Source organism: Mus caroli, chromosome 12 (assembly GCF_900094665.2).
Source record: "Mus caroli chromosome 12, CAROLI_EIJ_v1.1, whole genome shotgun sequence".
NCBI classification, from domain to species: Eukaryota; Metazoa; Chordata; class Mammalia; order Rodentia; family Muridae; genus Mus; species Mus caroli.
Genome location: NC_034581.1, coordinates 59,950,206 through 59,976,572, shown reverse-complemented (window position 1 = coordinate 59,976,572; position 26,367 = coordinate 59,950,206). Strand labels below are relative to the sequence as shown.

At 36.9% G+C, this 26,367-nt stretch overlaps 1 protein-coding gene and 1 non-coding gene across 6 annotated transcripts; both read right to left on the bottom strand.

The window, feature by feature from the left end:
• Nucleotides 1-6: 6 nt before the first annotated feature.
• Nucleotides 7-26,367, bottom strand: Prpf39 (pre-mRNA processing factor 39). 5 transcript variants are annotated; one of them, XM_021178954.2, is made up of 14 exons: nt 26,242-26,367; nt 19,683-20,029; nt 19,136-19,261; nt 18,368-18,486; nt 14,174-14,341; nt 8,868-9,033; nt 8,238-8,345; nt 6,985-7,149; nt 6,541-6,667; nt 5,763-6,031; nt 4,355-4,539; nt 2,181-2,255; nt 909-1,023; nt 7-750 (listed from the first exon to the last, which is right to left on the bottom strand). In XM_021178954.2, exons 2-14 carry the CDS (start codon nt 19,998-20,000, stop codon nt 694-696), a joined length of 1,998 nt encoding a protein of 665 aa, XP_021034613.1. In that variant the 5' UTR covers nt 20,001-20,029; nt 26,242-26,367; the 3' UTR covers nt 7-693. The 5 variants fall into 5 exon arrangements, with proteins under 5 accessions (XP_021034613.1, XP_021034614.1, XP_029340318.1 ...); XM_021178955.2 differs by lacking the exons at nt 19,683-20,029; nt 26,242-26,367 and adding exons at nt 18,615-18,777; nt 18,881-18,949; XM_029484458.1 differs by lacking the exons at nt 19,683-20,029; nt 26,242-26,367 and adding an exon at nt 18,615-18,777 and having other exon boundaries at nt 18,881-19,228.
• Nucleotides 5,623-5,708, bottom strand: LOC115032889. The gene has a single exon (XR_003838539.1). It is a non-coding gene; the product is annotated as a small nucleolar RNA SNORD127 (small nucleolar RNA).

The following is a 26,367-nucleotide window of genomic DNA, read 5'->3' as shown; positions in this document are numbered from 1 at the left end:
AACTGCTGCATGAGTCTCCATTTTTATTACAAAAATGAGAAGTCTGATCAAAATGAAAGCTTGCTCATAAGTTTTACATGAATATTCTAGATACACACTCTCCTAAAACATACTTTGATATTTGATTTCTTAAAGGGATGCTGACATTAAACTTTCTTGGTTATAATCTATTCAAAGGCAGAGCATGTCAACAGTTCATCTCTCCTGGAGTTAGAGCCAAATTCCCCAGTATATGTAACATAGACAACCTTAGGATTTAAAAGTAATTTTTTTTAAAAGTCTTTTTTTATAGGAGGCAAATTCTCAATAACCAGCCCTTATTTCCCCCCCCCCCCAAATCTCTTTTAACTGACATGATTTACAGTCAGTTTTTTCTCCCTACAGTTAAGGCTACAAATCTCCTGTATGAGCTGCAAAAGAATGCTAGACCAATTAATGCAAAAAAAAAAAAAAATAATAATAAGATAAAATAAAAAATAAAAAAAATAGTTCTCCAATAAAAAGTAAATCTTAAAAATGGTAGGAAAGTTTCTATGATACACTATTAATTGACATTTCCTGGTATTAACTAGACAAATGTTACACAGAAACTGGGAGGACAAATTATCAAATACAAGCATATACTATGTTTACATCCTTCAAAAAAAATAATTCCACATATCATATAAGCCATCTGAAGTTTACATTTTTCCATCAAGTTGGAGGTGGAGGATAATACTGTCCATAATTCCAAGGATTCTGATAATTGTACTGAAAAGGTAAAAAGCAAACATGTCACCAAACTAGAATCACAGTTATGATCTACATATAAAATTAGGTAATAGGCACTAATTAAATTCCAGCACTCCATCACAAAAGATACATACAATATAGAACCCCAGTGCACAGAGTAAGTGGTGCAGACTTACCTGGTACCAGGCACTGTAATTATATGCAGCTTGATTTGCCTGTAAATCCCCATCAATGATCTGTGCTGATGACAAATCTTCTGTGTGTGCTTTCTTTTCTTCTGGTTCTTCTGAGCTGTATGTAAAAGATAAAAATAGAAACTCAAAATTCCCACATATATGAACTTTCCTAGATGATTACACTATGCATGTACATTTGTTTTAGTAATGTCAATCATCTTTTGGCAGCAAGGTACTGTCATTAGATAGCCAGTAAAGAAAAACTGTAGTAAACAGACTAAACCTAAGCTCAGTTTACCTATCTTTATGGAGCAATCTCTGAAACTTCTCCAACTTAGGAACTTTACACCATTTATCTAATACATCCATGAGTTGATACCCAGATTTGCGGCCTAGAGCATAAGGGACTGACCCCTATCCTCCTCATGTACTAGATTTCAGATTCTTCTGAAATAACTAAACCTTTTCCCACTCTGGTCTTTTTAGCCTTCTTACTTTCCATAAATCTACAACTCTCCATTCCTATAACCCCTTGCTGGAAAATTATATGCTCTAGTCTTTATGCCAGAGGTGGCAAACAGGCCTGGGGTCTGGATTATAACCTACTATTGTGGTATTTGTCTCTGATGCTTAAAAAATGACTTGTTAAGTCAGGCATGGTAGTATACATTTTTAATTCCTTTTTAAAAAAGATTTATTTATTTTATGTATATATGTACACTGTAGCTGTACAAATGGTTGTAAGCCTTCATGTGGTTGGGGACTGAATTTAGGACTTCTGCTTGCTTTGGTCAACCCTGCTCACTCCGTCCCTGCTCACTTTGGCCCAAAGATTTATTTATTATTATAAATAAGTACACTGTAGCTGTCCTCAGATGCACCAGAAGAGGGCGTCAGACCTCATTATGGGTGGTTGTGAACCACCATGTGGTTGCTGGGCTTGGCACTCAGGACCTTCAGAAGAGCAGACAGTGCTCTTACCTGCTGAGCCATTTCATCAGCCCCACATTTTTAATTCTTAATACATAAAAATCAGACTGTCTAGACAATAACCATGATTCTAACTCTGATTCTGGACCTTAGGGAGTGGCAGGCTGACGGTGGCCTTGGTACTTGCTTCTGAGATAAATCACTGATGTTTATTTTTTTCAAACCATAAATTTACATTTCACAATATAGAGATAACTCAAAGGGATGTATTTTAAAAGGCATTTTCATATTGAAATATTTTCTCTTAAGTATCCTTTCCTGACTTATCAAGAAGTTACATACCCATTTTCAGCTTTCCTTTTTAAAGTATCCTGTTCTTTTAGAAGTGTTTGATGTTCATCATATGCATTCAGAAGCCTGAGGGGGAAGGAAAAAAACTCTTAGGATGTGTAATTTTTAAAAAAGATTTAAAATTATTTCCATGAGAAAACAGCTTATATAACTTTCTAAGTGGGGTCTTTGTCTTATCTTTTAAGATTTAAATCTTGGTCCTAATATCTCAATTCCCTACACTTAAATTATATTTAAGGGCCTATATAGTATCCTTTCATTGAACCAGTAATTTGTCTGGCCATTACTACCAAATCAAAATGATAGTTCATTTAAGTTTGTATATGCCAGTTCTAAGAGTTTACTGTTGACAGCAGAAGCTCTGAACTTCAAAGGCAAAATACAATTAAGATCCTAGTTCCGGCAGATGTGATATTCATGCCATTAATCCTAGCACTCAGAAAGCAGATAGCCAGCTAGGGCTACAACTTAAAAAACAAACTCTTTGTTCTTTAGAAGTAGGTTCAGTGGGTCTGTGGGCAAAGCACTTACATACCATGTATAAGGCCTTGGCTTCCATAGTTAGACTACTTTACGTACTATTCCAACCGTACACATGTTACTGTTACCATGTATTTCCCATCACTATGTCTATCCCCTCCATCAGAATCCAGTAGGAACTAAATGAGACTACGTCTTCTAGAAAGCATGACAAATCTATTTTGGTCCATACAGATCAAGCATATGCTATTTCAGATACTTTCATTGGACTGTAGAATCACACCATCCCAACTAAAAGCTAGCATTACATAACATCTTTTCTTTACACATTTTTCAGTGTAAAAACAAACACTGTCTATATAGCATATCAAGTAGTTATAAAACAGGGTCTAGCCGGGTGGTGGTGGCGCACACCTTTAATCCCAGCACTTGGGAGGCAGAGGCAGGCGGATTTCTGAGTTCGAGGCCAGCCTGGTCTACANAGTGAGTTCCAGGACAGCCAGGGCTATACAGAGAAACCCTGTCTCAGAAAAAAAACAAAAAAAACAAAACAAAAAAAAAAACAGGGTCTAATTTCATCCTTCTAATACGTAACTTGACAACTTTGGATAGCTGAATGAGCTTCCATCTACTAAAACAAAATTATTCATTAATTAGCCATGAAATTTATAATTATACAAATATAAAATACTGAGCAAAGTTTCAAGAACTGAAATACTAGCTGCTGTGTTAAGCTGAAAATTTACCATCAAAACATACCCACATACATAAACACACAAATTTAGTGTGGTTTCGGTGGAAATTATTTTAAATCAGATCAGCAAAGGCTCATGTTTATTAGGCACTGGATTATATCAGCAACAGATTAAGACCCGAACTTTACCAATGTTCTAGGCTGTATTTCCACTTTCAGGGTTATCAAACTTAGTAAACTGCAAGCTTAGATCCACACCTATCCTTACATCACCCTTAACGTTCAGCTTTTTTATGATTTAGTAGGAAAAGTCCACTAGGCAAGGTCTCATTATCTACCTTCTTTTCAAACCTGAGACATAATGGCATTTCTATTCCAGATCAGTCCTATCCTAGCTCTGTGAATGTTGCTGAGCAATCAATCAGGGCCTTGTTCATGACAGACAAGTACCCCACCACTGAACTTCACATCAACTTTCCCAACCTTCATGTGTGTCTCATAGCTCAATCTCTACCACACTTCTCTTTTTGTGGGGTCCACATGGAGGAAGGAGAAAATGAACTGCTACAAGTCTTCTGACCTCCACATGTGCACCATGACCACACAAAATTGATTTAAAACAGGAAAATAGTTTTGAAGGGAAGATAAAGCTTACGTCCTATACACACATTTACAAAACTGAATTACCTCCAATGTTTAGTACAGTACACTAAACGCTTTTAAATTGAGCATTAGATACGATAATACAGTAAGACAGTTCAGCACATAAAACATGAGTAAGCCCGGTTACCTGCATCTGTTTCCTAGCACCTATGCAAATGGATGGAGAAAAGGCCCCAGGGAAGCTTGAAACATGTACACACCCCCATACATACACATCAGAAGTTTTTAAAAATAAACTTAGCAATGTTTTAATGTATAATAACCATCAAATTCTTATCATAAAATAACAATGCTCATGGTCTATTAAAAAAAATGATGAAGATCTTACTTATTAACATCTGAACCAAAATCTTCAAGGAATTCCACTTTTCTTTGAGAAAATGTAATTCTCATTTTAATAGGCAATGAACCATGTATGGCTTTGTCAAAGCAATTGAGGATATTTTCTTCATTTTGCTTGAGGTCACAACTGTATTCCATTTCAAGTAAATTGAGGTATAACTTTGTGTTCTCCTGAGTAAAAAGCAGTATCAATAGCATTCTTACAATATTTAGATTAAAGCATAAATATTTAAGATTAAAATATACTCATATATGTTGTCGTGTGTATACATAGCGAAGTAAAATATATTCTTCAGGAAATATGTTTCCTGTCCTGTGGTGCTGCATGCTGAGTACTGTACATAAATATTCTATTACTGGGTCACAATCCTTATGTTTCTTTCTTTTTTTTTTTTTTTAAATATTTATTTATTTATTATATGTAAGTACACTGCAGCTGTCTTCAGACACACCAGTCAGATCTCCTTAAGGATGGTTGTGAGCCACCATGTGGTTGCTGGGACTTGAACTCAGGACCTTCAGAAGAGCAGTCGGGTGCTCTTACCCGCTGAGCCATCTCACCAGCCCTATCCTTATGTTTCTTTAGCAATACTAATGGGTTATGACACCACCCATCATTTCCCATAGTTGCAAGTGTGTTCTTACATGCTAATCAATTGAAGTTCATTATCCTGTTAATTCACTAGATGACTAAACATAAAAATTTGAAAACATAATATAAAAGCATTATCTATATACTACACCTCTAATTATGACTATAAATAATTATAAACTTGTATCATCAACAGGCGCCCAATAAAGTTTAAAGTCTACAAAATGATCATGATGTGGCAGCACATGCCTTTAATCCCAGCACTCGGGAGGCAGAGACAAGTGGATCTCTGTGAGTTTGAGGACAACCTGGTCTACAAAACAAGCCCAGGACAGGCAGCGCTGGTTACATTGAGAAACCCTGTCTTAAAAAACAACAGCAAAAAAAATCAACAACAAAAATCAAACAACATAATCCTAAAAATAAGACACTTCCACTAGTTTTTATTCCCTGTTTCATAAAAGGAACTGCTTGCAAGATGAGTGTCACTATATTGCTTTGCTACTGTTATGCTTTGTTCACAAATGCTGCTCCCAGGCCATTGATCCTTAACAATCATCAAGTTTCTACAATTTCTGAAAGTTAATTACAAAGACCACAATATTTACAACTTTAAGTAACCATAACTTTCGCACACTTTAAACACAAAAAAATATTAAAAGTGGCAACATCAGTTTAGAGGGACTGTTGTCCTCATGTAGTAATAAATATATTACTGTATAGACCAAATCTTTCATCACAGTTGCCAAAGGGAAAAAAGTACTAGCTTTTTATGAAAAATGTTGTTAAAAAATGTACATACCTTATCTTTTTCGATTGCTTCCAAAAGTACCTTTCTTGATTTTGGAAGATTTTTCTGTATTTTGAAAAGATGTCGGGCTAGTTTGATAGCATAAAATGATGACTCATTATTTGATTTGGCATTCTTTATAGCATCCTGAAGCAAATGTTCAGCTTCTTCCATATTTCCATGCCGTCGTTCTAAACTTACTCTTCGCAATCGAACCATTGCCAATCCTAGAACACATTCTTCAAACGTTCTCAAGATAATCCTGGCTTCATTAATATTCCCTAAAATAATAATTACATATTTATACTTTTGTTTAAATTTTTGAAATAGACTTTATATCAAGCAATGAAAAACATTAGCCTGCAGTCTAAATCTAGTGTGGGATGGGGTGTAAACACCCATGCTTACTTATTTTGTACTGTCTACAGCTGCTCTTAGGATAGGGTAAGGTGTTAAGGAAACAATAAAGCTTTTATAGAATTGCCAAATTCTCATTTATACCTCCCTTAGTTCTCAATTCCTGTAACTCCATCCTGACACAAAGTGCTAAAACATCAATTGAGGGGCTAAAAGTAAGATTCAGCAGATAGGAGCACTGGCTGCTGTTGTAGAGGACCCAGGTTCACTTCTCAGCACCCTCAACCTTCTGTTTAGTGCAGTCCCTGAAATTCCCATACACTCTACTGGTATCTGCAAACACTTCGTACAGATAGGCATGCAGGCAAAACACCCATTCATATAAAGTAAATACATAAATTAAAATAAATCAACTGAACATTCTTTTTCTTACCCTGTTGTTCCTCAAAAGCTGCCCACAGCATATGTGCCATGGGTTTCTTTGGGAGGTGAACAGTACAAGCTCTGCTGAAGACATGCCTCACTCCTTCAATGCTATGGTTTTCCATGTACTTGGCATACTACATACAAAAAACAGGAAATACTGAATAATTTACAGTTGAATACTTGATGGATTAAATATGTGACAGAACGATAAAATTCTATTTTTAAACCCATTCAGCACCTTTATTGAACCACTAGACTAGTTTCTGTAAGGAAGGACGAAGAGAGGCAACGAGGTTGGCATATGCAGCAGTCAAATCTGGTTGCAAGCAGACCATCTCCTAATGCAACAGATATAGTTATATGAACAACATTCAACAGAAGTACAAAAAAGGTTAGTCACTAGATCAATGTTAAATGTATTCAAGTTAAACACACTCTATCATTTTCTTACCTTAATCCAAAACTCCTCATAGAGGGCACAAGATATGACACATCTTTCAAAGAGAACCACAACTCTTTCATGAGTCCCATTTTCAATTTCGAATTCTAAGTATTCTTTCCAGTTTTTTAGCTGAGCCTTTTCCAATGGTTTCACATGAAAATAAGGTCTTTTAATCTGTAAAAATATTATTGTATGGCAATAAAAGTTAACCAAAATAAAAATATTTGTAGTAAATGAAATAAATACAAAGAAAATATTTTAAAACTCATTACTATTTATTTTTTTGTTTGTTTGTTTTTGTTTTTTTTCATTACTGTTTTGAAGAGAGAGATGTGTGTGTCCTTAAGACAAAGTCTGAACATAGCCCTGGCTGTCTTGGAACTCAATATGTACACCAGGCTGGTCTTTTAGAGAGTCCTTATTTTTATTACTAAGGTAAGCTACATTGTTTATTTATCAAAACTATTTTACAGACAGCCACAACAGACACACATATCTATTCACAGGCTAGGTCATGAAAGGATAACTTACAAAAACAAAGCTACATCAAACCTTAAGAATGGGGCTGAGGAAGCTAAGCTGCAGGTGAGTAAGCAGGGTTAGAAAAACTGAAGAGGAAACATAAGAAAAAAGAAAATCAACTATGCTGATGGTAGTATATATCTGTGAACTAACAAAATGCATACTTCAAATACACAAATGAAGTATGAAGCATACCTTACAAACAGAAATTAGTTAAATTCATAAGACAAAAACATTATTCATCTATAGATGGTTGGGTAAGTTATTTTTAATTTCTGAGATTAAAGTCCAACGCAGCAAGGCTGACATGGAACTTATGTAACTGAAGATGACTCTCAATTTTTGAACCTTTTTCTCTAGCTTCCAAGTGCTAAGATTTTAAGACTTGGCATCCAACCTGGTCTATACATGGTGCTGGGATCAAACTCAGGGATTTGTGTATGTTGGGCAAGCATTCTACAAATTGAACCTAGCCCTTAAAACAGCTGTTATTTTATTGTCCACAAGATTTCACACAATAAAGTTGATTTTTAAAGGAATTCACCTTAATCAGGAATCTTGCACTTGAAATACAAATGTAGTAAGATTCTAAAGCTGGTCATAGAAAATGTCAAATACAACTGAGATGCACACTTAGAATTATTACTAATTCAGAAAGAAAAATTCATAATGGTGTCACTACTATAAGAAAAAAATCTTATTTTTATATTTTAAAGACTATTATAAAACAAAACACTTACACCTTCTTCAAATGTCCACCTCTTACTAACTTCATGCTCATTATAATTAAACATTTCTTGATGAATTTCAATGATTCTGTGTCTCATGTTTTCTATTTCAGTAATTAGCTTGAAAAAAAAGAAAAAAATTAAATCTTATAAATTACATTCTAAAAATTCTCAATAGCACACATTTAAATATCTCCTACAGATATTTCATTCTTCAGTAGCTAGAGTATTTAATTTTGTTTGTTTTATGTTGTTTTCTTGAGAGGGTCTCTGTATATATAGTGCTGGCAAACCTGGAACACATTATGGAGACCAGCCTGTCCTGAACTAATGGAGATCCAATTGACTCTGCCCCCCAAATGCTGGCATTAACAGTGTGTGGCACCACACCCTGCTTTAAAAATGACTTAAAACACAACTTCAAAAAGCCAATTTCTTATGTATTTTCTACAATAGAAATAGTAGACTGCAATCAAAGTAAATTATTTTTTCTAGACTAAGTTACTTCCAGGTGTTTCATGGTAAAACTTTCTCCTTAAAATTCATTCTTAAATCATACTGATCTAAATGCCCACACTTTATCACCATTCCATTCATGCTACCTAGTTTCTTATTCACTGACCATGTGATTAAGAGGGTTACCTTTGCTGGATCAGTTATGTCTTCAATTCCTGATGGAAGGTCATCACCAGGAGGTCCGTCATCACCACTGTGTCCATTTACAGAAGCTAATTCCCTTCTCAGCTGAATAAACTGTTCACCAGTTAAAAGATCTCTAGGCAAGTTATTTTGTACATGTTCTTTAAATCTAAAGGAAGAATTAAAAACCACTTGTCAGATACCTCCTATGTATTATTCCTTCAAATAAACAGAGAAACCAGTCAAAATACACAACATTTCTCTTTTTCTGTAGTAAAATCCTACCACTTGATGAGTATTTATGCATATATAAATATATAGAATTCCATCCCACTGTCTTTGCAGTGGAATGTAGAAGACACCTAATTCCAACTCTATTTCTCTTCTCATAATCTTCGTCTATCTATAAAACAGAACATATATATTGTGCAAATTTAAATGAAACAGCTAATTCATATTAAAATTCTAAAGTGATCACCTACCACTTACTCCTTCATTCATTAACAATCCAATGACATTAGCTTAATTAAGGTCACCAATTACCATACATGCAAAGTTTAATCTGTTCTTCAGTACAGCCTCTATCTTCAGCACTCGAGGCTGCTAACCATATCTTCTTACTCTTAGAATTGTCTTCATTGCTTGGTTTAGGAGGTGCCACTTCCTTGGTTTTCCTCCAAATCTCTCTGATTGCTGCTTGAGCTCTTTTGGATCCCCATTACTACAGGCATTAACCCTATGTTTCCAAGAATTCTCTTTTATTCTCATACTTTTTATATACTTTCTTGCTAAAGTCATTAATAGAGTTGAAGTAATTACTATATCAACAAAACTCAAAAATAAAACAGAAGTCCAAAACAGTAAAATCACAGATTACTATATCCAGTTGTCAATAGGCTACAGGAAAAAAAAATGTCATTTTACATATGAATGTAAACAAGTTTTACTAAGGTATAAAAACTTAAAAACTTTTTGTCTTTTCAGACACTGACTCACCTGACACTGGCCTAAAACTCAAGATCTTTTTACTTGCATTCATCGATTATAAGCAATATACTGCTACATCCAGCTAACACATTTTCAATAACATGTTATTTCACTATTTTATTTGTCTAATTAATAACAATAACAACAACAACAATAATTTCAACCAAAACAAGATTTCTCTGTGAAACAGAGCCCTGGCTGTCCTGGACTCAATTATAGACCAAGCTGGCCTCGAACTCACAGAGATCCACCTATCTACACCCCACCCCATGCTGGGGTTAAAGGTCCATGGCACCATGCCCCATGCCTTCCCTTGGCCGGCTGGCCTTCCTTCCCTCCCTTCCTTCCCTTCCCTCCCTTCCCTTTCCTTCCTTCCTTCCTTCCTTCCTTCCTTCCTTCCTTCCTTCCTTCCTTCCTTCCTTCCTTCCTTCCTGGGGTTAAAGGCCCATGGTACCATGCCCTATACCTTTTCTATCTATCTATGAATCTATGTATCTATCTCTTTTGTAAACATTACTTTATATACTCCAATTTTAACTGTAAAGAGGAGCTAAACTATTTGCGATATTGATTTTAAAGTGGAATCTCCTATACTGTATTTGCTTATTTGTATATTTATTGGGCTTGATTGTTTTTCAAGACAAGGTCTCATTCTGTAGCTCTGTCTGGCTTGGAACTCAGTGATCTGCCTGTCTCTAACTCCCCAGTGCTGTGATTAAAGGCCTGCCACCTAGAACTCACCATATACCTGAGATGGGCTATGAAATGATAGCCCACCCTCACCACCAAGTACTGTCTTCTAGTCTTTCCCAGTTATGTTATCATTCACATTCCATGTGATAACAGATCCTATTGATTCTATTTTCTAAATACATCTTTATGTCCTTACTTTCCTCCTGAATAAAGCGTCTTCCAACTTCTAGTCATTTAATTCTCTTCCTCCATGGTTATTAGAAATGATTTAAGAAAAATAGAGTGGTGTAAACAGAATGTGGTGGTGACACATGCCTTTAATCACAACATTGGAGAGGCAGAGGTATTCTATCTAATATTGGAAAGGTAGATAGGATTCCTCAGGGCTTGGTGGCCAGCCAGTCTAACCAATGGATGAGCTCCAAGTCAGTGTGAGACCCTATCTCAAAGAGTAAGGTGATCAAGAAAAACACAAGGGAGCTGGAGAAAACACTGGCTGCTAGTTCTTGCAGAGGACCTGGTTTTGACCTCCAGCATCCTAACTGTAATTCTAGTTCCATAGATAGCAGAACCATATGTGATAAATAGATGCATGTGTAGGCAAAATACTCATACATAAAATGAAAACTTCTGAAAGATAGAAAAACACAAGACTTCAGCCTCTCAACCCCTGACAAGAGCATATACAAGTGCCCCCCAATATGCAAATAGTTAAAAGAAAAATCCAACATTGTTGGTGTAGTATTTAATCCCAGTACGAGAAGTAGAGACACACAATGCAGATCTCTTTGGATTCAAAGCTAGCCTGGTCCACAGATGGAGGTCCAGGCCAGCCAGGGCTACACAAGTGAGACCTTGCCTCAAGAAAAAGCAAAGCCAAACCAACCAATCAATCAATTAAAAAATTACTAGAAAGATGTAAAAAAAAAAAATTACTAGAAAGATGCACAGGACCCAAGTTCATTTTCCATCATCCACAGGGCAGTTCATAACTGTCTGTAACACAGTTCCAGGGGATGAACCAACATTTCTTGATTCTGTAGGCACCAAGCACACATGATGCATGCACGCGCGCACACACACATACTACACACATACACACACGTGTATGAATGTGTGTGTGTATAGGTAAAATATTCATACAATACACACAAGGAACAAAATATTACATTTACTTATTCTGGAGGGGCAATGAGTCAGGGAGTAAGTTGTGACAGTGAGTGTTCTCCTTTCACAGTATGGCTACCAATGACTGAACTCAGGTCATAAGACTTACAGTTAAAACCATTTACCCACTGACCCATCTTGCCAAGACACACATATTCATGCTGAAGCATCCAGCAAGTCCCGGCACTTGGGAGATAGAGGTAGGTTGATCTCTGAGTTCAAGGCCATCATAGCCTACAGAGTGAGTTCCAGGACAGCCAGGGTTATGCAGAAAATCATCTCAGAAATAAAATAAAATAAATCAAGCAGAATACTCATTATAAAAAAGATCTGGAGGGCTAGAAAGAGGGTTCATTAGCTAACAGCACGCATGCACCATTGTCACAGCATACCAGAGTTCAGTTCCCAGCACCCATGATTCTAAGAGATTCTTCTGGACTTAACAGACAGACAACTGCACACACATGCACATATCACCATCCCAAGCCACAAAACAAAACAAACAAAACCCCTAAAAAGATTTGGAAGGACTCAGTGGTAAATAAAAATATTTAGAGAGCACAGATTTTAAGAATGGGGACTGTCTGAAAGGTATTACCTCACCTCCAAGGCTTTCTCTTTCTGTTTCCAGGTAATCATGAAATGAGCAGCTCTGGCCACCTCCTGCTTCCCACTACTATGTTCTTCTTAGAGCCAGATAATCATGGCACCTTTAAAATTGCTGATACAATGGGAGGCAAGAGGAGCTCATGAGCTCCATCCCTAAAACACTGCTGACAGTTAATGGTTTCTGGGGAAGAGTCAGTTTTCTTTAAGTGTGGCTGGCCTCATACCCCAAGTATACAGGCAATATAGGCAGTGAACAGATGTAAAGTATATAAGTTAAAAAAAATTAAAATAAAAAATACACACTAAATTTGGCAGAGGTAGGAATTAAGGGGTAAATATGATCAAAATACAATGTATGAAACTCTCAAAAAACATAAAAGTTACAGTAATAGAAAGCTATCATTTCCTAAATAAAGGTCTTGTAATCTAAATGTCACCATGGTCTATGAAAATGCCTTGTCTCTGATGTTCATTGGTCCGACAGGCATACAAATACTATGACTTATGGTAGTAATGTATTTCAGCAAGTGGGTACCTAGGATATTATATACAAGAAACCTGTCCACCTGTTCTAGTTCATCAATAATAGAGACAGAATACTGAACTACAATGTTTCTTTTTTCCTCCTAGTTCCTATTTCTAACACAGCCTGTAACTTCTATTTTTATATATCTATAGTACTTTATATATTTTCATTAATCAATTTAGAATATCATTTAAAATTTTCTTCCATATACATTACTTATAACAATTAACAAAAACACAAAATAGGGTATGGTGGTACATACACACATGAAATCTCAGCACTTAGAAGGTGGAGACTGGAGAATCATGAGTTCAAGGCCAACTGGGGTCACCTGAAATAGTCTCAAAAGAAAACAACCCAAAACAAAGTACATATATTATATACACGTACACTGAGGGGAAAAAAAAAAACACAGCAAAGACACAATCTCATACTTATTCAGACTTTCTCGGTTCTTAGCAATGAGATACCTTGCAGCTGAGCACCGTGCACACACCTGCAACTACAGCACCCAGGAAGCGTAAGGAGGAAAAGATGGAAGGTCAAGGCACACAGGTGCCACACAGTGGCTTCAAGCCAGTTAATGCTACCTACCTATCAAGATCTTTCTCAAAAGCAAAAAGAAACCAAAACCAAAACTACACAGGGAAACCATGGTACAGAGAGTTCTTTTAATAGTAACAATTACCTTGAAAAACTATGAAGTTATTTAATACAACTTATATCCAGAAAATCATAAAGTAAAATTTAAATAGAATGATACTTAATAATTTGAAGAACAAAGACAGAATAAGATAAAAAGTTAATCTCTAAACTGCAATCTTTGCTGTTCTGGGTATGTTTATGCATATCAGGAATGTACATTTTGTAAATCATTAAGTAGTTAAGCCAGACATGATGATAAGGTTTATGTCTATAATCTCAGATCCTGTTATGCTGAGACAGAAGGAGTAAAGATTCTAGGCCAGCACGGGAAACACAGCAACATACAATCTCAAAAAAAAAAATAAAAAAAGCACTTAACAACTGCCAAGCACCATATAAATTTAGTACTACAAATATTCATTCATTAAACTCTATTTTCTCATTTCTTCACTGCTCTGAAGTACTTTGCATATAAAATGAAGAAAAAATTTCCATATGAAACTATTAAATCATTAAACATTTCACAAGATACAAGGAAAATATAAAAATCAAGACATAAAATTTGATTCTCTGGAAAGTTTAATCTAATAAAATCTCATCTAACATATTGAAAAAAATTTTAATACTTAATATCGAGAATTAAGCACCTAGCCAAAGATATTTCAAAGATCTTTTAACCTACCTCTGAAAATGATGACTGTACAGCTGTGTTGGAATACCAAGAATACGATCGTATACAGCTGTAACTTCTCGAAGATTTCCCTGTTCATTCTCCCAGTTTATATACATTTCCCATAATTTGTCAGATCGAAAATCTGTTCCTGCAGCTAGAACAGCATGCTCAAAAGTTCTGAAAAATTAAATTGCTCATAAGTTATCTTTCCAAGTAAAATCACTTTAAAATATTTCTAAATTTAGAAAGCAATACTGAAATCAAAGTTATATTTAGTTGCTTCCTAGGCAAGCATGGATTAAAAAGTGGAATCATAGCAGAATTGATCAAAAGAATAAATAAAAACCCAAAGGGTAAAGACGAGTGCAGTTTCTTTTCTATAGAATGTAAAACATTCACAATACACAGAAGTAAGAGGAATATGTAAAGATTCCTTTAGTGCAGAGAAATGAAGAATTTGCAGACACCTGCACCTCAATCAAGGAATATGCCAGCAAAAACGACTCTAAGGGACTCAAACTGTCATATAAGCTAATGAGAATATACTTAGATTGTCAAAAGCACCTTTTAATTATAATAGTTATTGTGGAAGCAAGTGTTTTAAGATATTATCTAATTTCAAGAGATATGTTCCATCAGTAGATTTGATATTTAATAAACAAAACTTCAGGAATGGAGAGATGGCTCAGCAAGTTAAGTGCTAACTCATAACTGTGAGAATGGGGACTTAAATCCCCAGAATTCTTGTAAATACCAGGTGATGGGCATGGTGGCCTGCTGGCACTAGGAAAGGAGGGAGACACGGGATCCCCAGAGCACACTAGGCTTGAGTAACCCAAGTGGCAAGCTCTGGGTTCAACATCAGTGAATAAGGTACTGACTGAGGAAAATACCTGAAAAGTTAACTCTGGTACTCCACACACAAGTGAACTCTCACTCACTACATAGTAACTAAAACAAAACAAAAATCCATCTTTCTAGTACAGTTTCAAAACAAGCACCTCAAATATCAATCACAGGTCAGCAAATTAGCCCAACAAATCACATCACTTGCCAGAAAGCCTGAGGGACTAAATTCAATCCCCCAGACTCACTTGGTAGAAGAGAACTGACCTGTAGTCACAAGTTTACTGACCTGCAGCATATGTTTCTCCCTACATATATTTTAAAATGTTACAAAAAAAAAACTACCTCCTCCCAAAAAAACAAGGGTCTCTTACCCAAACAAACCACACTTCCTAAATTATCTTACAATTTTAATATAATCAAAAAAGTTCTAATTTAGGAAAATCAGGAGTTCAAATTTGATTTTTATATACTATTAAATACTATAAGTATTTTTATAAAAGGGTAATGAGTTAAGCATTTCCTGAAAATATCATAAGAAAGACATTATAGTTTCCTGGGTACCTGGTAGAGATACGGCACATGTACATATACATAGGTAAGCACTCATTCACACAAAGTAAAATAATAAATCTTAAAAAAAATAGTGCCTAAGAGAAAACAGAAAAAAGTGTAATAATTTAATGTACATAAAGAGGACATTTTAAATCAACACAGAAAGACTAAACTATTTAACAACGGAAGGATTAATGTGCACAGACTGCCCTTCTAGAGAACACAGAAACTCAGCACCCACAAAGTGGTCCAATTACCTCTAACTCTAGTTGGATCTAGGATCCAACATTGTTTTATGGCTTTCACAGACACCAGGCACTCACATGTTACATAGACATACATGCAGGCAAGACACCCGTATCCATTAAATAATTTTTTAAATTAAAAATACAGTATTTATACATTCTTGGCAAGAGATACACAAAACTTCGAATCCAATGACTTAATATTTAAAGAGAGGTCTCATTATGTAGTCCTGGAATTCACTGTACAGACAGGGATCTGTCTGTCCATACTTCCAGAGTGCCAGGATTACAGTTACCTGGTATCATAGCTGGCAAGACTCAATATTTTGATACATTAAGAAAAAAAAAAAACTATAATAAAAAGTCACTAAACAAAGTTCATTTGCTTTTATTTTTAAATATTTTTGTTTATGTGTGTATGTATGACTATATGAATATATGAGATCAGACTGGAACACTGGATGTCCTGGATTTGGATTTATAGGTAGTTGTAAATCCAAGCACCTGATGTGAGTGCTGGAAACTAAACTTTGGTCTTCTCCAATTGTGAATGGTAATTCACAAAACAAAGTTTAAAGACACTGGAGTACTGGAAGAAATGTTTACTATAGGAAGACAAAGTGTCCAAATGAGCATACATGCACATGCATGTTTGTGGGTATATATATATATATATATATATATATATATATATANATATATATATGAAGATGTTCCTACTCTGGACCAATCTCAGTGAATCTAGAGAATTACCAGAAACCAAGAAAAGTTGGCGAAAGAAACATAGTAAGAAGGAATGGATAGATGAAGGTCTGCTTAATCTATGGTGGACTCTTAACTCTGGCCAGCTGTGAGACTTCAGAACTTAGGTTTTACATTCATGAGGCAAATCAGGTCTCCTCTCTGAAGAAATTGCTCAGTGTAAGCCTTAGACCAACAATGTGATTTCTCCAACAAGAACCTAAATGGTTTTAAACTATTTTTTCTTTTTCAAGGATCCTCTATGAAGAGGCTATTGACTATATACTTCTATAAGTAGGTGTAAAGAAAGAAAACGGATCTAACAAACTCCTAGAAACAAAACCTGAAATCTAGAAATAAGGAAAAGACATTTCCTAGAACCATGGTGATGATGAAATCCAAACACTGCATGGCAGAACGAGATAATAGCATTGAGGACATACTGCAGAACAGAAACAGCTACAAGAGGGAGAAGGGGGGAAAGGTGAGATTTACAGATTATCAACAGGCCTGTTGGGAAAGCTATATGAATAGCCTTTTTATTACACAAGTGAGAAACATGGTTAAGTGAGAAGAAATTAAGCCCAGGGAAAATAGACTGCTGAAGATGACTATGATGAAAAATACTATACATTCAAAATGACTAAAATACATACACTTAACACATTTACTGAAGCCTAACATACAGTTATACTACAAAGAAATGGGAAAACCTGGTAGAGACATATATTCTTAATAAAACTCATAGACTAATTCCTATTAGTGGCAGAATATACTTAGCCATGGATTCAATATCAACCACACAAATTCATATAATAAAATGATAAATCAGGACACACTATGATTTATTTTTTATGTGTATTTATGTGTAGGTATGCATGCCTGGTGCCAGAGTCTAGAAAAGGGCTTTGGATTACCTGGAAATGTAGTTACAGATGTTTGCAAGCTACCACACAGGAGCTGGAAACCAAATCCAGTTTCTCTGAAAGAGCAGTAAGTGCTTTTAACTGCTGAGACATCTTTCCAACCCTAATATATCCATATTAAAAGAAAGATAGCACATGTGGAAAAAAGTGAAAAAGCCAAGAAAAAGTGACTACTTTCATACTTTTGTAGAAGTTTAAAATTGATACTATCTTAGAGGAACATTTGCAAAATGACTTTACAGACATGTTCATTTTACAAAAATATATGTTCAGAGACATTTTTTGTAAAACTATGTCCCATAAGTAAAATTTGGTCAAATAAAATAGAGGGCTTTAACACTGTTTTTTTTCAAGTTAAAAATATGGGTGGAGAAATTTTAAAGCATCCTGTTAAAATATAAGTTGAAGACCAGTATGTAAAACACACACAAATATGTACACTATATAATATCTGGAGGCACAGACATTAAGACCTGGCCTGGAGAGATGGCTCAGCATTTAAAGCCACCTGCTGCTTTTCCAGAGGATCCGGGTTCCCAGCACCCACCTCGAAGCCCACAACTGTCTGTGACTTCAGTTCCAGGGGATCCTCTTCTGGCCCTCCCAGCACACAGGTGACATGCAAAACTAAGATGGGGTGGAGGTGGGGGGACATTAACCACAAGTGAGTGAGATGTAACTTAGAGACATAAGGTGTGTGCATGGAAAAGAGGAAGACTGCATGTCTTAAGTAATCACGCATAAGTTTATTTCATGTACCATTTTTTTAAATAATAGGAATGAAGCAAATAAATATTAACTTCCAGTTTAGCATTCACAAACAGTTCTCTTACCAATACCTACATACTTATATGTCTTAAAATACATTAAGTGTCAAATATGTAACATACCCTCTTATTGTAGTGTTTGTCTCCTGATCACCAGGGTCCAATGTTTCTTTCAAGAAGTTTATATAATGTATCCAAAGATCAACACTAAGAGGTATTGCCTGAAGCCCCCGTCGATAAACCTAAGAAGAAAACAACAAACTGTACCTCAAATATTTAATTGTTTATTAAAAGAGAGGCAACACTGTGTTATCCGGTGAACCTTAGAAATACTAATTACTGGAATTTTGTTTAAATAATCTACCATTACCATTTGGGTGGAGGTTGGATAGAACATGGCAATGTTCTGATCCCCACGTGCAGAGTCTTGATCTTCAAAGCGCAGCAGTCCCTGCATTCTGACCGGGTTGTGTGGGCAGGCTTTGGGTTACAGACCATAGGGCACAGACCCATTAGAGCATCAATGACAGCGTCTGACCAAAAATGCAATAAGACGTAGCAAATGTGACTAGCAAACCAACTCTATTGTTTGGAAAATGAGAAATAAATGTACGTGAGAGAAAAGCCCTGCCCTACTTGTTAAGCTGCAGTGTAATACAGAGGCTTGCACTGCAAAGCTTGACAAACTGTAGAGGGTTAACGCACCTGCCAACAAAGAGAGAAAATATTAGCTACAAATGCCACAAGAGTGACAAATGCAAATAAAATACCCTATAAAAAATGTTTCACCATAAATGGTAGGTACTGCCAGCCAGAAAAAAAAGAGTCTGTTTTGTTATTAATTGGCTTACAGTACCTAACAGAGAAAATTGTATTCATTGATGTACGCACCTCATCTGATTGTTTAATGTTGTCATGTCGCTTTTCAAGGTCTGCATACTTTTTCCAGTAACCATAGCAATACGGGTAGTGTACGAAAAATTTGTCAAATGCTTTCCTGGCAGCCATCAAATGATTCTGATGAAAATAAAACAATGTGTTAGATCTTAGAAGTTTTTTTCTAAGAATAAATACTAGCTTTGTCAAGTAGCACAGTAACCTGCCCTTCCCTGGAGCTGAGGATCAAACCCAGGCTCTCACTGGTACCAGGCCAGTGTGTTCCACCTCACTGAACCACACCCCCACATGCCCAAGGTAACTGTCACCAACTTTAAATAACTTTCATACAAACTTCAATTACTACATAATATTCAGCATCGTGTTCTCAGACTCTCCAAAATTAATGGTATGTAACTTTCAAAACTAAAATATATGTTTCTAGTATTACTAATCTGAAGATTATTTGAGAGAGTAACCTTAATGACAAACAGAAAGGCTTAAATTGATACTACTGGATTATTCTGTAATTCTTACATACACCATTTAAAGAGTTACTAACCTCCTGTTCTACATACTGAAGCAAATATACCCAGCCTGTAAAATCCTGAGGATTCATTTCTACTGTTTTCCAAAATTTTTCAAACTCTGAAGGGAAGTCTCCTTCTGCTTCTGTCACTGGAAGGTCCACAGCATTTGCCATTTCATTTTCTTCTGTAGATGCATGTGCACTGGGAGAGGCATCAGGCGACTGCTCCATCTCCGTAACGTTCATAATCTCAGTACTAAAATCTGGATGCTCTACTACTGCTACCTCTGAACTGTTGCCTGTGCTGCCATTATCAGAGTTCCTGTACTCTTCCATGTGGGAATTTTGCATAGCTATTTATTTGGTCTTCAGTTAATGATCTGCAGGAAAAAAAAAACCACACACACACACACAAAAAGAAGGTTTCCAAATGCTAGTGAACTTATTTGTCATGACCAAACATCCTTTTCTTTAGATTTGCTTTGTTTTGTTTAATGTGCCTGTAGGCATTTATGTATACCATGTGCATGCCTAGTCCCCAAGGTCAGAAATCAATGCTGGATCCCCTGGAACTGGAATTACAAACAGTTGTGAGTGACCAAGGGGAGGCCAGGAACTGAATCTGGATCTTCTGTGAGAGCAGCAAGTGCTCTCAGAACAATGACCCATCTCTCCAGCTCCACATTGTTGTTTTTCTGCTTTTATTTATTTATTTATTTATTTATTTTTGGCTTTTCGAGACAGGGTTTCTCTGTATAGACCTGGCTGTCCTGGAACTCACTCTGTAGACCAGGCTGGCCTCAAACTCAGAAATCCGCCTGCCTCTGCCTCCCGAGGGCTGGGATTAAAGGCGTGCACCACCACACCCCGCTCTCCACATTTTATTTAAAGTCCTGTCTGCCTACTAAAAACAGGAAAATTAGTACATTTTATTGCTTTATCTGTCTATAAATAACAGAAATTCTATTGCTAATAACTATCAATCCTCTTGTCTTAGTCTTCTAAGTACTTGGTATTACAACTATGTACTACAAGGTCCAACACACCTGGTAATATTTCAGGTGTGCCTAACCTTTTGATATTGTAACATACCACTATCATCTATAAAGATAATGCTTTGCAACTCTGGAAATGAATTAACACCTATTCCCAAGTATAAATCAAACAATGTTTTGGGAAAATCTATTATTTTGTGTTAGGTTGTATTCATAGCTATCCCTAGACATATATGGTCCTGGAGACCATAGTCTGACACTTAGAAGAAATTTACTCACTTTCATTATATCTGCTTATGTGATATAAACCTGTGAGCCTCGACCCCCTTTAGGCAGGTAAAATGGCTCCTTTACAAGGATCACCTAGCACAAACCACAGATATTTATATTACAATTCCTAATAGTAGCAAAAATAGTTACTATGACTAGGGGGTCACCATAATATGAGAAACTGTATTAAATGGTCATAGAATTAGGAGGGTTGACAACCACTGAGTTAGAGACTTGCAATAATCACTTAATTTTCTTGGCTAACCCCTACAGGCTACTCCATAGACAGAAGTTGTTTAAAGAAATGTTCACATTCAACCAGGAATAAAATGACATACAGTAGTCAATACTGTCCTTTTTAAATCAGAAAAGCAAAAACTTCCCAGAATACTACATCATTTATAGCTTAATCCCTTAAATGGAATTAGGTACACTGCAACTTTAAACCAAGGATGTTATTAGTAAATATAACATAAAAGGAGAGTCGATAGGTAACTACTACTATCAGCTACCACACAACTTCCTAAGACATAATGAGCATAACCCCAGATCTATGCTTTTCAGTTTGATCCAAAAGTTCTAGTCAATATTTGACTGTATTTTCACACTGGTATGTGTGCCTAAGTGTATGTATGTGCACCATACATATAAAGGTGCCTGAGACCGGAGAGGGCACTGATTATCCTGCAACTTCAGTTAGTCAACTGTGAGTTACTCAATACTCAACATGGGTACTATGAGCCAAACCTGGGTCCTTTACAAGAGCAGCAAGCATTCTTAATCATCTCTCCACCCCATGTGAGTAACTTTTTCTCCCTTTGATTAAAGAAAATAGTTAAAGTACAATTTTATTGGCATGATTCTAGACTACAGGATCACTGAGGTGAGAAACACAAAAATCTCTTTGAAATATCTTACTAATTGACTTTTCTGGGGCACTAAAACTTAAAAATGTCTCTATAGATTACAGCAAAACCTAGATTTCTACAAAAGCTGTGAAAAAGTAGCAAGGTACTACATTTTCTCTAAAATAACCAAATTATATCACTTTCCCCTAATCTAATTAATTACAGATAAATCAAAACCATTACAGCATCCATACCAATTCTGCTAGGAAAATAATTTAGTACAAACTAATGCAATTTTTATAAATTGTATTGTTTAATTATGGGGAGGGGTTGTGCATATGTGAGTACAGGTCCCAGCAGAGTCCAGAAGACATGAGATTCCTTGAACCTGGAGTTGCAGGTGGTTGTGAGCCACCCAACTTGGGTGCTGGAAACTGAACCATGTCTCTCCAGTCCCCCAAGTTACTCTTAACACACTCTTTCTAATGTGTCAACTAACTACTATCAAACAGTTTGCTCTCAACCACCAATAACTCAACTAAAACGAAACAGCAAATGGTACAAAATGCCTTTTAAAAGAAAGGACAAACAAGTATCCCAGTACTCTGGCATTCTGGAGGCTCAGGAAGAAAGATCATAGATTCAAAGTTAAACTAAGATACATAGGTACTCCTTTAAAAAATAAAACAACAAAGCCATCAACAAAGTAAAATGACAACCTAGAATGGGATAAAATATTAACTGTCCAATATCTAATAAGGAGTTGATAGTCAATACAGCTCAACAACAAAATACCCAAACAGCCCAATCTAAAAATAGAAGATTCTTGAAAGTTTATCACATATTTATTCTTATGTATGTACTTCATCAATGTGAAAGTCAGATGACAGCTTTTAGAATCTGTTTCTTTCATTTCACCATATGGGTTCTGGGACAATTTAAACATCACTTCCTAAAAACTATTCCCACAACTCTTCAAATTAGCTAGGTTACTGCCAATGATGAGCCTCCAGCACAGTTCTGTCCAGTTCTTTTGAGCACAAAGTTGATCAACTTTGAAGGTTCCTACAAGATTACAACCCCCACCCTAACCCCACCCCCCATCCCCCCTACCCTGGTGTTTCACTGAATATCCCTGGAGCTAACCTGGAACTTACCATGTAAACCAGCTGGCCTTCAATCTGGATGCCCTTGCCTCAACTTCCCCAGAACAGGGATTAAAGATGTGCACTACCATACACAGAAATGTAAGAGCAAGGTCTGCCAAAATATAACTGCCTGGAAGTCCAGCATACACAAAATTCACCAACTGATGAATAATGTTTGAGTTCTAAGTCACCCATACTAAAACATGGCATGCAATTTTGATAATGCAAGAGGCTTACAGAACTAGTCTTATCATTTAATCAACTTTATGTTACTTAATCTAACTTTTCCTACAAAACAATCATCTAATTTTTATACCTTGCTGTAAAAATTATCTCCCTTTCTGGTTTTCAAAGGTGAGTCAGCAGTTAAGAATGCTTCCCTTGCTTTTCTTCCAAAGGATAAGTGGTTCAGTTCCCAGCATCCGTGCTCACTGGCTCCCAACCGCCTGTACCTGCAGCTTCAGTTGATACCCCTTTCTGGCCTCCAAGGTCACCAAAGTGCACAAATGCAGGCAAAATCTTTAAAAATGCTTTTCTTCCTTGGGCTGGAGATGGCTTAGCAGTTAAGAGCAAAGGCTTCTCTTTCAGAAAATGCAAACTTGGTTCCCAGCACTGACACGGTAGCTTAGCACCACCTGTAACCCTAGTTTCCAGGGCACCTAACACCCTCCTCGGATTTTTTTCAGGCACTAAGCCCAACTGTGGTAAACAATCATACAAGCAAAAATATTTATACATATAAGTATTAGAAAAAATGTCTCTTCATTCACATTGCTATTGTAGTAATTGTCCTGTATCCTGTACATTAACATTTTACTCGAACTAAAGACTACTTCCAGCTAGCCAGCTTCTGATTTTTTAAAGTAGAAAAACAAAACCAGAAAACATCCAAGTCAGGCAGGTATGGTGTTACAAGCCTCCAATATCAGCCTTTGAGAAACAAGCTTGGGAAGAACAAGAGTTGTCGATATGCTGGACTATACAGGAAGGCCCCGACTAAAAAAACATACTCAACTGTAATCTCAGTAACCCGGGAGACCAGCCTGGGTTACATAAAGCCAGATTCAGCTATATAGAAGACAATGTATTGGGGCTGGAGGGATGGCTCAGTTGTTTATAGCATCTCCTGTTCCCATCGGGTATTCACTGGCAGCAACGCCATCCACACTTCTGACCTCCATACTCACCCGCACTGACAATGCAGATAACACCACACAGACACATACACACACACAGAAGAAAAGGGTTAAAAAAAAAAAGCAGATACACACTTTACGGGCATGTGCTGAGATACATATACAATTCAATTAGTACATACAGCTTCTATTTTTGGTGCAGCAAAAAATAAAATGCACAATGCGGTATTATTGATGCAGATAAATAAATAAATGTTATTATATCAAGAGATTTAGGGAGAAAGGAACTTTGTTTTGCTCAATGTTGTATTCCTAGAAACAGTTGAACAGATGACACCTTCGGTCCTGCTTTACCTTTCTGAACATACCGACTATACAGTTGTCTTCCTCATCACTACTTCAGAGGCTCAGTACACTTTCCCCTTGTGACTCTTGCCAATATGCTATTCCTCAGATTAACAAAACTCTTCCTTTCCACAACTCACCACATTAATGGATACCTATGCCATGGCATCTTCTTATAAAATTTATCATAGGGATGGCAGACTTAAATATATGTATGAGGTAGAAAACTAAATATGTATAACATCGAAACACAGTTCCTCCATCCTGAAAATTGCCATTTATTTTATTTGAGGTCTATTAAATTAAACACTTGCCTAACAATCAGTATGCTATTTTAAAAGTTAAAAGGAATTTTAGATGACTTAAACATGAAACTCATTAAATATGATGCATCTGAACTCTAATACTTTCTTTCCCTAATGCTTCACACGCCTATGCCCATAAAGGCATATAAAACACACTATATATCACTGAGCATTACCACAGGCCAATTAAGTCATTCCTTAGCTAGCTAGCTAGCTCCGGAATCACTCCAAGTCTCAGCCCTGGATGAGTCACCTGCATCCCTAGGCTGTAAAAGGGGTTATTACAACAAGTGGTTTTGGCAACCGGTTTTTAGAGACTAAGTAGGATGTTCACAGACATCTTGTTTCCTCATTTTAAACAATTAGGTTCCAGAAATTGAACCTTGCTTATGTATTTACAATGTCTCCATAATCGTCAGAGATTATGTCTTACACAGAGCTCTTAACGCGTAACAGACAATTTTGCTCCTCTTTGAAAATAAAACTCTAACTTTTATAACGATGTTCAAATTTTTTGTTCCTCAATTCAACTGTAAGATACAAATAGCACTAAATATTGAGTCTTTAAAAAATTCTGGGGTCTGAGAGGTAGCTCAGCAGTTAAAGGCACTAGCTGCCAAGCCTCAAGGGGCCATGGTACTCCTGTTCTCATGCACATGAGACAGCTCCAGTGCACATGAATAACACACGGAAAAACAGTTTTTAACTCTAGAATGAGATTATAAACACGAGCAGAGTAAGGAATTTAACAGCTGTTGCTATTTTTCTCAAACGAACTTGAAAAAAAAAAAAAAAAGACTGCCATGGGTTCCGGCCTTAGCTTCGTATTCTTGTCTATGAATCCGTACATTCCTAGCATTACCATTTCTAGCAGCTGAAAAATTTAAGGTATTTCTGAAAACGTTAGATTAGCTTTCTAGTGTTAAGTTCGTGAACACCGGGCATCTGAATCGGCATAAAGCTACACCGTATTACTGCATCATCACTAATCTTACTTCATTACTACTAATCCCTTAAACAACATTGGGAACGCCCAATAGTACTTACTAACTTAAAGACCGTGCAGACTCCTGGGCACCAAAGGTAAAAAATCTATATAAGCAGATTGTTTTTTTAAAAAGTCTCTACTAGGCTGTTTCCAAGTGTCCGCGTCGCCTCCCCTCCCCCCTCCTGCCCCGCCCCCGCTCCGCCCCCCCCCCCCCCCAAAAAAAAACCCGCTTGCCTACGCTGTTTTCCAATGGGAAACGTTCTGGCCCTCGGCTCTTAGAGAAGCAGGGGACTCAGCCTCAGCAGTTAGCAGCTTCGATAATCCAGGCTGAGGCTCCCGCCCCGCCGCACCCCTGAAGCGAGGCGCCGCCCAAGGTGCAGATCCCAGGCCTGTTCTTCCCAACAGGTGGGATTGGGAAGGAGACGCGCAGCCCCGCGCCAGGCCTCGAGCCGGACAGGCGAGGGAGGCCGCGGCCCGCTGCGGCCTGAGGTGGCGCAGGCCCTTCCCGTCCGGGCGCCTCCCCTGCCGCCCGCTTCACGCCGCCCGCCCCCAGTTACCTCACGATGGATGCTGCTCGGTGCCATGAGCCGAAGCCTGGGCCAAGATCGCCAAAGGTGGGCCTGCCACCGCCTCGCTCCACGCAGCTACCGCAGCCACCACCACCAGCGCCGCCGCCGCCTCTT

Bases quoted from the DNA above. Each gene is read 5' to 3' on its own strand.
- Prpf39 (XM_021178954.2), bottom strand. From the start codon at position 20,000: ATGCAAAATTCCCACATGGAAGAGTACAGGAACTCTGATAATGGCAGC. The intron at 19,262-19,682 runs GTTAGTAACTCT...TATTTTCATCAG, and splicing joins TTCAGTATGTAGAACAGGAG to AATCATTTGATGGCTGCCAG. The intron at 14,342-18,367 runs GTATGTTACATA...TTAATTTTTCAG, and splicing joins ACAAACACTACAATAAGAGG to AACTTTTGAGCATGCTGTTC.